We start from the raw sequence: 13,131 nt of genomic DNA, 5'->3' as shown, positions 1-13,131 counted from the left end.
TGGCATGTGTGGCCATTTCTCAGTCGAGTGAGAACAGCATGCATGGTATACCAGGTGGAAACATTAGAGTGCGGATGGTCTGTTTTTCTTGTGTTCTGTGTGAACACTGACTGAGATGCAGGTGCTCTGTGCTGGAACAGAAGTGAGGCATTATACCCAGGAACAGTTTGTTCTTCTCTTTGAGGTTGAACCTCTTTTTTTTTTTTCTTATCATCTCTGTTGTTCTTGAAAAGATGCAGAGAATAAATCTAGTGAGAAAAAAAATCTTTCAGTAGATAGTTCTCCTTCATATAGAACATGAAGAGTCTTTTTGAACAGCAAAAATGTATTTTAGTTATATTTTATATATACAGTATATCTACAGTATATCTAAATATACAAAATAGTAAATTATATTAATAAATACATTTATGTAAATGTATTTTTAATTCTTTTTAGTTATGTATTTTCCTCATATTTCATCAGCCATAAACATTTATATTGTCTATAACAGTGCTTCCCAAACCTGTCCTGGAGGACCCCCTGCCCTGCACATTTTGTATGTCTCCTTAATCAGACACACCCAATTTAGTTCTTCTTGCAGTCTCTACTCATGAGCTGATGAGTGGAATCAGGTGTGTTAGACAAGGGAGACATACAAAAGGTGCAGGGCAGGGGGGCCTCCAGGACAGGTTTGGGAAGCACTGGTCTATAATATAATATTTATAATTTATTTTTGCATTTACCGAAAATAGGATACATTGACATTAGGGCTGCACGATACATCGTTTCAGCATCTATATCGCGATGTGCGCATCAGCGATAGTCACATTGCAGGATGTGCGATGTTTAGTATACTGGGGGCGTATTACAGAAATATCCTAACTTTAAAATCTCATCTTATCTGTTTGGTAACCATGGTAATTTCAGTTAGGACCACATTTAGGACAAAAGCTATTACAGAACAGCATTTCCTAAGTGTGTTATCTTATCTTAACTACAGATAGGAAGAGGGTATTAGAGAAACCTCCTAACTTGACAAAAAATCCTAAAAACTGTCTTAACTTTAGGGCAACCCCATAGCTGTCCTAACTCCAAAATAATTTGAAAGCTAAAGGAAAAACCGCTTACAGTTGCGCTGTCCATCAATGATATTACGTTTATTAATAATTGAAAATGAAGAACAGAGATGTTTAATGGTAGAAAGACTCTTGGAGGACCCTGAAGATGTGTTACATTTTGATGACAAAACACTTAAGTAATTACAGACTACCACGCAACAGGAACTGCAACCAGCATTACAGAGACCAACAAAAGCGTCACGGTGCATTACCGGTTGTAGTGCAAGTGACTGATTTTCAAAGTAAAGTAGCTTTTATTTACCTCATCAGCAGCTCACGCAGTGTTGGTTGCTTGGTAACAGAGCTGAGAGTGGATTGTCGAACATGATGATGCAATTTTAGATAACTAGAGATAAGATACAATTTTGTAAGATAGGATAAGAATCCCAAATCGAGTTGAGATTTGCTTCTGTAATACGAATTTGTGAAAAATCCTAATTTAACATATATCTTAAGTTAAGACCTAAGATAAGAAACTTTCTGTAATACGCCCCCTGATCGTTATGTTTATACTGATCGTTTTCGCAACAGCTGTCGCACTGTCTACACTGGACAAAGTGACTGTTGCAAATCATGTGAACTTTGTGTCAGTGTGACGAGTCTCCTACTCTTCCTGCTATTGCTGGCCAGTGGATGTGGCTAGGAGACTCATCAAGAGAACGATCTCCACCTGTTCTTCCCTCTATAAAAGCCTTGGCCTTGTTGGTGTGGTTGTTGTTGGTTTGCTCCCGATGGTTTTGTGTTTGTTTTTGGTTTCGAGTTATTTATTTGGCTTTTGTTATTAGTTGTACGACTTGTTCTGTCTGACACTATAACATCTTGTGTCAGACAGAAATTGTAGTTATTTTTCAGTGCTTCCTTGTTTTATATACTTTTCCTTTCTTATGTTAATAAATATTTTTGTTGCAACCTCACCAACCGCATGTCCTCCTTTCATTTGTTACGGCTTTGAGCCGGTTGTGACATCAGTACTTCATAAAAACAACTAGGGATTTACTCTCGGGATTTGCCGTGTCGCGCTGCATCCACTGTAGACAGCATCGTTGATTATAATGGGTTCTGCTGTATTTTGTCACATTTGCACCGCACCGCTCGTGTCCGGTGTAGGCACGGTGAGAGCCACACAGATACACGTGAACACTGAATTCCTTTCATCTCCGCGTCTATTTGTGCCTGAAATGACACATGAAATGACACATGAAATGACACATGAAATGACGCGTGAAACTGTCATGTCTCTGCAAGTATCCTTGTAAAAACGGTTGCTTATGGCTTAGGTGAAGGTAAACAATTGAGAAAGTAAATGGATAGTATTGGTTCACAGCAGTTTAATGTTCCTGAGTCTTTCTGTGTCATGAATTTTAAAAATTTATTAGATTTAATTTATATAGTGAAGACTATGTGTTATCTTGCATTTGATTATTCAATTTCTGTACCTGAATACTGTTAATTACCTGAAGATTATAAAGCACTGTTTATTTCATTTGTATCATTTTTCTATTATATTTATGTATGTTTGTAATTTGCTTATTTTCTATTTTGATTTATTCACCTACAAAATCACCCCAATCATTGATTATCTTTTTTCCAAATAGAACTGTTCAAGTCATCTGGTGAATTTATTTATTTATTTTCATATCGCAATATATATCACAGGAATAAAAAAATATGGCAATGTGGGTTTTTTCCAATATCGTGCAGCCCTAATTGACATGTATTTTTCTTGCCCCTTGAAGTACATTTTGTACTATATTTTGACATTTTACAGTTTAATCAAGTATATTTTCAATTTGGGGAAAAAAAAGTAAATAAGCCATGCTGGTTACAACACATTCATTGTTTTATTTTATTTTATTTATTTATTTTTAGCATATTTGAGGAATATATTTTGGACAGAAAAAAATTCTGTATGTGAATAATTGTGTCCAGGGTGGATAATATAATGCAAAATATATTCCAAAATATATTAGAATCTAATGTAGAACCTAATATGATGTTGTTAATGTTAGCTAAGACATAAACAAAATAGTGGAAATAATTAACATTTTGTTCAGTATTTACCCCATAACCATTTTTGGTTTATTTTCCACTTGACAATCATGTTACACTTGGAAATGACCAGTAATAATATCAATTTCTGTTAATCCACAATTGTGCAAAGTCTCTCGAAATGAGTCTATATCAGCAAAATATTTTGGTCTATCAGTTGTCGGTAGGGCTGGGTGGTATATCGAGTTTGAACGATATATCGATATATTTTTTTATAAGCGATACGGTATGAAGCAATACCGTTAATATCGATATAGGCTACAGTAGTTTGATAGTAGGGAGGACACACCTGAACTGCTGTGGAGAAAGTGCATAATAAGCTACAGTTTGTTCTAAACATGTGACAAGCTTTATATGAAGGGCTTTAAAAAAAACTCGTAAGATATAGTAACCTATAATTTATAGTTTCAGTTTAAAGCAGCTCGCGCTCGCCTCGTCAGTTATAGAAAGGCTGCGTGTGAGGCTGACAGAGATGCTACTCGCACTGTTTAATGTGCTTGAGATGTGCTGTTTTCCTTAATACATAACTTACATTTCACAAGTATATTATTCATCTGTAAATGTTAGAAAGTCATGGAAATATTTCCATTTTGCTGTCAGAAGTGCATGAGCTTTTGCTTTGCGATTCTCCGCTAAACTTCACAGACTTTATTTAGAACGAGCGCCTCCGCCAAACAGATAGTGTGCAATGAAATAGGAGCGCAATAACTCTGACTAAAATATACATTTTTCTGAATTATTTGTAGTTGGACAATATATGTGACATGTAGAATTTTAAACCTATAAGTATACGCATTTGTATGATAGCACTAACTGTAAAGTGTAATGGGGTAATCAAAATAACCTTTTTACTCAATTAGTCTGTGCTTTTTTATTATTTTCATTTTTAGTTTAGTAAATTTAACTTCTGCTTTAAACGCATTTATTTTTGTTTTAGATTGCAATTTTACAATGTTAGAATGTAATGTGATTTAACCCTTTTTTGCACATAATATATGCCTATGCTTACATTCACTTTATTTGTTTAATCCAAATACAAAATACAGAGAGATATACGTATACCGCAAATCAGCCAAAAAATACAGAGATATGAATTTTTGCTCATATCGCCCAGCCCTAGTTGTCGGCATCATGTCTATTATTCTTTCTCTCCTTGTTCCTCCCACTCTTCATTGTCCATTTTTGTTCAGTCTGCAGTGAGGTCTAAAGGCTCTATTCATAAGCCTTTATTCATGAGGTAATGGTGTGAAGTTGTGTGTATGATTGCAGCTCCAGCCCCTCGTCCTACAGCCTGGCCTCTTGCCAGCGGCAGCTCTCTGTTCCCTGGGTGCAGCTATGGCTGTGAGCGATTGAACAAGCCCTTTTTGATATAATCTGAAAAGGCTTTATTCATGCTGGAGGACAAAGAGAAAGGACTGGTCAAGACATGACCTTCCAGGGATTGTCATCCAATCAGATGACTCTGTAGGCTTGGCTTCAGAGGATGTGATCCAGGCAAGACATCCGGGGCCCTGGTGGGATGATGCACTATTATGCCTCAGTAATTGCCGAGAGAGTTCCAGAAGAATGAATCGTAATGCATGACATTTTTCATAATTAAACACATTATTTTCTGTGTTAGAAATGATTTAATAGACATTTGTTTCTTGACATTTTTCTCATTGTTGTTTCACACTATTGTGGAGAAAGGATTTCATCTTTCATTGAGCAATCATGAATTCCCCTTTCAGAAAATCAATATATGACATAGCCAGACCTTCAAGAGCTTTTACACTAAGAGCAGCATGTTGTTTAACTCCATGTGAGTTAATTACTGATGGAGTCTGTGCTACTGTAATTATAGAGATAAAAAGTCAGTTTGTGTCTTTACCACACATATATTTTGGAGAATTTTGTGACCTCTAGCTAAATAAAATGTAACTGTCTGAGGTTTTGGACAGATTAAACAAAGATATTATAGTGCCAAAGCCAGTAAAAATGGCCACTGTGTAAAATCAGCACTACCAATATGCAAGGGTGCTTGAGGCTTTCTGTTCCCTCACATCTCATATGCAGACCAATATTTGATCTTGTGGGGGCATGAAATAAGATTTCACTATTTAATTATTCAAATGATATTGACACAGTTCGTGCTAGCCTGTCAATCATTTTGAAAATCCCAAGGCTTGCTAACTATACTGCCTTGCTCTGTTGATGATTTTGGATGTTGGTGTTGATCTGGTTCAGATCAGGTTGTCGTATAATGAATCGAGCCTTCACCTAGTTCAAAAGGGCAATGTCTACCTACTAAGTTCGACTTTCGTTACGCCTGCGCCATACACTCGACTGCCTTGTCGTGAACACGCCTGCATCTAAGAATCAAATTTTTCCCCCACCCTACATTCTAAAGGCAGTGAGTTGACTATATATTCATAGGTCTGGGGCGGGGGTGCATGAATTGCGTTAATAATTTTAACACATAATTTTTTTTACATAGTTAATTAATTAAATCAACAGCCCTAATATCTGTTTCCACATTTTAGACTAGCAGTCATCAAAACATCAAAAAAATTTAGTGACTATATCAGTCGACCACTACCACACGCAGTGGTGGTAGAGCCCAGTTGCGCTTCTTACTAATCTTGTTACAGAGGCTTTCATTCCCATCCAACCAGCAGTGTGAAGACACTGACACCCAGCAGCGTGAGCCTAACTAAACAAAGATATAACACACCCTTAGAGCACTCTTTACTATAGCGTATGAGATTACTTCTTTCCTTTTTCCATTTGCCATTTTCCATTTCTGTTTTTATTTGGATAAGATGAAATGACTTGGCTGCTGCTAACTCTTGCCTGTGAGGAGGATTAGTTTAGCCTGCTGTGTGGCCTAATCAAAAGCCAGGCAAAAAAACGTGATGCTTGCCAAAGGAAAAATAAGATCTGTGCAATGGAAGAGTTTATTTCTGATGGGGAGGAAAAAGCATTGCTCATCACACACTTCTAAATGCTTTGTCAGTTCACTTTTGTAGAAAGAAGTCTTAAGTGACCATGGGTGGGAACAAAAGTGTTTAACTTTCTTCTTGTCTTAGTCTAGTTGGTTCCTCAGTGTGCTCTGATGTCTGGCCAGACGTTAGAGAATTGTGGAGAGAGAAAGCACTAATCCTGTTTGCGGGGTTTGCACAGATAAATTGGCTCAGATCCAGCTCATTCACTGTCCTGCTCAGCTTTATGAAGAGCTTCCACCCCTCGAATCTGCACGAACCTCAAGAAGTCAACCACTGTGGCATTAATGCAGAGCACCCAGCAGACTTTAATCTCACATAAATTAAACATTCAAATAAAGGTCCCCTCACTGAGTTCCTCCAGGTGAGAGCAAATATTAAAATGGAAATTATAATACAAGGTTTTTCAGGGAGAAGAAATTTTAACTTTGTTCCTAATGTGATCCTCTCAAATTTAGTTGCAACTTTGTGTGTTTGTGTATTATTATTATTATTATTATTATTATTATTATTATTATTATTAAATGGGATTTAATTTTGCTCTATGCCCCAGCACTAATCCTACCTTAAACCTCTTTGAATTTTTAGATAATAATTAAAACATTTAGTAGGTTTATCAATCTATTTATATACTGTTCATCCTCACTAAAAGTCGGCTCAGACCCCCTTTGATGATCACTCATCCACTTCCTTTCTATAATTGCCTGCTTTTTAGTCTTCTCATTTTCTCCTCGACAGCTCTCTGTGCTCATTTTTGCTAGCTCTGGCCTGTAGGCAGAAGGGGTTATTAAAAGTCTCCAGCTCTGCTCCGCTCCAAGCACAGTGTGGCTTTGTTCTGTCAGGCCTCCCACTGCCCTCCACACAATCAGCATTTTCACTGTGTAAACAGGGATTTTTAAATCTCATGCTTTTTTATCAGGATGGGCCTGTACAGGAATCCCTCACTCCAAGTCACTTGGCATGTTACTTGTACTTCTGCTGGTTGATGGTGTTTTCGTATTGGACAAACATTTGGCTTTAGGTTGTGGTCCGGAAACTTGGGTTAGTTGCTTCAGATCAGATGGCTACAGCTGTTAAAAGAGATAAAAATCTGTTTCCTTTGAATAAGGAATAAAAGAGCATCCATTGTCAATTTCTGGTGACATTTTACCGGAGTATATATACTGTAGTTTACATTAGTTTATTAGTTTTTAGCATTTCTAGTTGGGGCTCAAACATACAGTTCCTTCATCAGAAATATGACCCTAAAATATCCCAGCGAATCAGGGCACATCAGACCACCATAATTAAGCTAGATACTGTCATCCACTGTTTTACTATATGTCTGTTACTCTGGGTTATTATTTACAGGAACTCAAAGTATTTTTGGAAGAGATTGTGGCAGGATAATGGCATTCAATGATGCAGCAAATAATCTGGAACATCACCACAGTCAATTAACAGTCTGCAATTTAAACATTTTTAAATCGATAGTAGTAGTTCCTATATGAAATATCAAAAGAGAACTGACTGATGCTTTTATAGTCTTTCTCTGGCAGTATTTGAGTGAAAGTAGATCAGGAGATACCCAAATATTACACCAGCTCATTTATGGCCTGCCTGTAATGACCCAGGGGATGTGTGCCTATTTCACTCAGCATGAATAAACCCTGAAATAACAGAGTGAGAGTAAGACCGAAAGACTCAAATTCATGACATCTGCAGCAGGTGCTGCTATTAGGAGTTTTGTGGTGGTTGTGAATTTGCACTTTTTCCATTTTTATATCCTTTTTTTATTACATTTTTTTTTAAATTTATTTATTAGCAATTATGGTAGGGTTATTGTGCTTAATGTGTTTGTGAAAACTGTGATGCATTTATTTCAGGATTATTTGATCAATAGAAAGTTCAAAAGGACAGCATTTATTTGTAAAAGTCTTTACTGTCACTTTTGATGAATTTAATGCATCGTTGAATGCATCCTTGCTGAATAAAAGTATTTATTTCTTTAAAAAAATCTTATCGACCTCAAACTTTTGAATGGTAGTGTGCATTGATTGCACTATAGATCACTTTGAATAAAAGTGTCTCTTTATGAAAAGACCAAACTTCTATCTTGAAAACACACTCAATGAGGCTAAAAAGCTTTTCTTAAATGGCATGCTAGACAAGGATGGACTATGTGTTCTTCAGCTGAACATGACAGTCTGCTTTAGCACCACTGAACCATAGGACACCAAGAGCTTTCAGAAGGTTGTTTGACTGCTCTGAAAACCTTTGGGTCTGACCATATAATTCAGAGATCAGCATAACCCACTACCGCAATAAAACTGGGTTATACATTAGAGGTTCCAAACCACCCAGGCCTCAAACCGCATTGCCCTTAAATAGTCTGGAAGGAAGTAGCCAAGTACTAAAGCAGTGACCACCACCAGTTTTCCCTGGATAGTGTGCATGAATGTCAGCTACAGTCTAACTGGTATTGCACAAATGGATTTCATTAAAACAGCACATCCCTAAATACCCAACATGAGTATAATGATGCACAATAACAGTGTGAGCATATCAGCATTCACAAATAATTGCACTGCTGCTGCTTTTGAAAAGTTAATATATTCTGGCTATTTTCCCCATAATGAGTGGGTATGAGCTGTGCTGTGCCATCAGCATTTCCACAATTTGCTAAAACGATTCATTAATTAATCTTGACAAGTGCAAAGGCTGCATGATTTAAGAAAGGTTTTAAATTTGCTTCCACAGCATATTTAATGCTTGTCTTTTGTGTGGAATTGTTGCCCTGGTGAATGTACTGTAATAGACTTTCAGTTTAATCACAGCGGGGTACTTTCTGGTGATCTGAGGTGTTGTTACCATGGAAACCTCAACATTCTCCCACCCTCAGGGCAAAGTGGGCTAGTGTCTCACCAGTTTTTAAGAGCTTGAGTTTGCGACCGGTCCAGTTCTAAATTGTGTGATTCTGCATTTTTAATGTTTTCTTTTGTTCCAGCAGGAACATCTCATTTTTGTTTCGTTTGAGGCTTAAAATTGCAGTGTGCATGAATACTTTGCAGAAATAACGACTGTTTCCAAGAGGGTTTCCGAAATATCCTCTCCATCTTCCATTGTTTAGGCAAGCAGAGCAGATAGTCATTTACTGAGCAAAAAGTATACATTGCTCGCCTCATTTACTTATAGTTGATTCTGCAAATTAAGCTTGCGTATGAGTGTAAAACATTTAAAAAAATTTAGCTCTAATTATAATATCTGATTTTTTTTCCATTTTATTCAAATGGCTACTTTCAAAATTAAATTCTAATATTTGGAAAGACATTGAAATTCACAGGACATTATCCAGCCCATGACAGAAGCTTGCTGCTCAAATGAGTCTCTGTTTCTTCATAGACGTTAGATGGGTTACAGTCATGGCTCAGTTCTCTCTAGACATGGCTGTGAGGCCAAACATCAAAGTTATTGACTTGTGCTGTGGAGGATCATGGTGTCAGCTTACAGCTCAAAGAGGCAGACTGAAAGGTCTTTGAGATGTTCTTCCTCAGTGCAGAGGATCTGCTCTGTATGATGCTTGCTTATACTCTCTCCCACTGGCTCTCTTTTTCTCTTTTTGTACATTGCACTTTAACAGATTTCATCCAATAATAAAATACACATCAAGAATTTTGACCATTTAGAGTAGTTTTTCTGAATCTTTTTGTGTCTTAAGGTGTGGCTCAAGGGTTTTCATTTTTAAAGTGTGTTTTAATAAATGGCTGTGCATGTGTGAGTTTGTTTAACCTATCAGCAAACAATGCATACATGGTGTGATGAGACATGATTTTGTGGGAGTGTGTGTATTACACACTTTCTTCAGTGTAAAGGGATACTCCACCCAAAAAATAAAAATTCGCTCATCACTTATGTGCTTTTTAATATTAATTTTAGTGTAGTGGCTTTTGCTCTGAATTATGTATCCTGGTGAAACCAGTAGGAATACTGATATGATTTAAGAGGTTGAGTTCAACAGAACTGACATGTCAGGGTTATTTTTCTCAGGAACTGTGAGCTCAGCATCAGTCAAAATAACAAGTAGTCTAATTACTCTTGAGTATAGGCGAAGACCGAGAACTTCTGATTGTACATGTGTAGAGTAAATTCACTGAGAGTGAGTTGAGTGTGAGTGAGTGTGTGTGTGCTTGAAAGAAATAATTGCAGATATTTTTCATAGATTTCACAAGCCTTTCCCAGAAGAAATCATCCTTCTGCATTTCTCATTTGCTCTTCAAAAGCCTGAAGTGTGTAACAGTATAATCAGAAGTTTTCTCATCTCTGGGAGTTTCTGTTCCTTTTCATTTTAAACGCTCTATTGTTACACTTTAATTTCTCATGTAGAGCATATTTACCCCGCTCTGTTTCTCTTCTAGCAGTACAAAGAGATTTTATTACAAGCACAGACACTAATGACTAATTTACCTGTGTATAATCATTTTTCATGTAACCCAGGACAGGAAAGGGTGTGGTGTATCCTACCTGCTGCTAAATCCAATGCAAATCAAATTCATTTAGGTATTTGTTGTTTGTAAACCTTTGTCATTTCATATTATTTATGCCTGAGTGTTCCTATAATTGATAAATTTGGATTTCCATAAAAGATCAATGCATCCCAATGTATTTACGCCTCTGGGTTGCAGTATTATTTGTAACAGATGTTGCTTCAACTTTCATGTAGCGGCTCTATTAACATGTGATGAATGGGAAGGAGCAGCTATTCTGGCAGTTCAGAGGAAACCTGGTGTTTGATGTGGACAGAGGTTGTAACCTCTCTGTGACTGGCTTTTGAAGGATACTGTACGCTTCTGTAGAAACAATAAGTCTTTCTTTATGTGCCTCTATGACGCTCTCTAACTCCATAACTGTTCCTCTGTATTTTTCTGGCAGTTCCGGCATGTGCATCTGCAAGAGTGGAGTGCATGGGGACAAGTGTAATGACTGCCGCCCAGGCTTCTCTCACTTCAGCAGCACGGGGTGCCAACCATGCCAATGCAATAATCATAGCAGCTACTGCCACCCACAGTCAGGTGAGCCACCCACAATGCACACAACAGAAGTAGCAAAAGAAGCCAGAACACTGTTTTCCATTCGGTTGTCACACAGAGATCTCTGTTTGGAGGGTAGTTGAACCTCAGTCTCCAGAAACTTCCTGTTATCTATCTAATTAGTCATTTAACTGATGCTTTTATCCAAGTACATTTATTACAGTGGCAAATCCTAGAACCCCTGGGGCAAATTTAGATTAAGTGTGAGATTAATAGTGATAGTTCCCGGATCGCCCTTGCCAGGATTTAACTAGTAATGTATTGCCTAATCAGTGGTATCAGCTGATTTCTGGTCATTTTCTGCGCAGATTGCACATCTGCAGATTGTCTAAAACATGATGATCAGATCACTTAAACAAATACTAAACAAGCTGAAAAATGGTGTGTTTTCGAAAACATTTATTTTTAATGGATGGATCGTTTTTCTAATAGCTCTACAATAGCTAGTGGTGCCATCTAGCGGCTGTGTGCAGGACACCCTTACCATGTCAGCCAGTTTAAAATTTAACACTCGCCAAGTGCCAAATGCAAGTAAAAATTGGTTGTTGGCTAGTATATGAAGTAGTATTACTCACCATTTGGTTCAATTATCAAATCACAAGGGTTTTAAATATAAAAGTATACAGTCTGATGCTCTGCGTGCTTCAGAGTAGCATGCGCCATTGTGTTACTTGTGAGGAGCTCATGAACCAGTCTTTTTAGTGTCTCTGAGTGTCTAAGTGAGTTTGGGACATTTATTTATTTTTATTATTTGAAAACACGCTTCAACATGCGCTTCAACCATCTTTGCAAATTTGTACTGACAATGGTTTATAAATCGGTTGTAAATAAAAGACAAAAAATGTTAAGGTCTCCAAAAGATTTAATACCTCAAAATAAAAGTTTTACTTTGAAAAATTTAAGACAGCCATAAAAATTAACAATTATAATTTTGCTGTGAAATAAATTAATATTAACTTTTTTTTATAGTACAGTATAGGGGTGTAACGATTTATGAATCGCGGTTGAACGATTCACGGGCATTTTCCAAATGGAAGTGATCATCCCTATCCCCTTGGAGTGGGGACTTGGGAGTGAGCAGGGCACGTGCGTGTCATTATGTAGTCGTTTGGAATGCACTTGGTGAAGGGAGCGTAATTTCCTCATTATCTTCAGCTGGGATGTTCCCGTGACAACGCAGCACGGTGTGCGTCAGCAGATGTCGCTGTTTAAATGTCAATAGTCTTTTTATTGTTGTTAGCATAACTGTTGCAAATAAACATACATTTTATATTTTTAAAAGTTTTTAAAATATGCTATATAATATATAAAAAATAATATATATAAAACTTTTTAAATTATGAAATGTATTTTTTTTTTTATGCGGTTGTCCGCCAGCGACATCTGCTGACGCACACCGTGCTGCGTTGTCACGGGAACATCCCAGCTGAAGATAATGAGGAAATTACGCTCCCTTCACCAAGTGCATTCCAAACGACTACATAATGACACGCACGTGCCCTGCTCACTCCCAAGTCCCCACTCCAAGGGGATAGGGATGATCACTTCCATTTGGAAAATGCCCGTGAATCGTTCAACCGCGATTCGTGTATCGTTACACCCCTAGTACAGTAGATGGTGGTTTTCCTTTTTTTATCCCTTGTTGCTTGTCTGTTGGTTAAAAATGATAGCAGAACAATCCAAAACAAAACTTCAAAATTCATTTTTTTAATAAATTATGCATAAAAGCGAGCAATGCAACTATATTACAAGCCTACAGTTCCATTATATTTGTTGTTATATTGCAAGAATTGTTTGCATCGAGTAGTTATTATTTCTTACGCCACCTCCGTTGCCCCCTAGAGACTGTTCTTATTATAAATTATAAAGCATTAGAGAAAGGATGGCATTGCAGCAGTGCATCTTTATTAAAAAGGCTTTTGTTGTGTCAGTCCA

At 37.2% G+C, this 13,131-nt stretch overlaps 1 protein-coding gene across 1 annotated transcript in view; it reads left to right on the top strand.

Moving 5' to 3' along the window:
• si:dkey-220k22.1 (multiple epidermal growth factor-like domains protein 9) overlaps nucleotides 1-13,131 on the top strand; it is an 80,288-nt gene that overhangs the window by 35,144 nt on the left and 32,013 nt on the right. The window contains exon 3 of the mRNA XM_058776180.1: nucleotides 11,039-11,178. Coding sequence (XP_058632163.1) covers nucleotides 11,039-11,178 — 140 coding nt within the window. The remainder of the gene's footprint in view (nucleotides 1-11,038; nucleotides 11,179-13,131) is intronic.

The sequence above is a fragment of the Onychostoma macrolepis genome, chromosome 05 (genome assembly GCF_012432095.1).
Source record: "Onychostoma macrolepis isolate SWU-2019 chromosome 05, ASM1243209v1, whole genome shotgun sequence".
NCBI lineage: Eukaryota > Metazoa > Chordata > Actinopteri > Cypriniformes > Cyprinidae > Onychostoma > Onychostoma macrolepis.
Note: the sequence above shows the minus strand (reverse complement) of the source record. Positions and strands in the feature narration are given on the sequence as shown.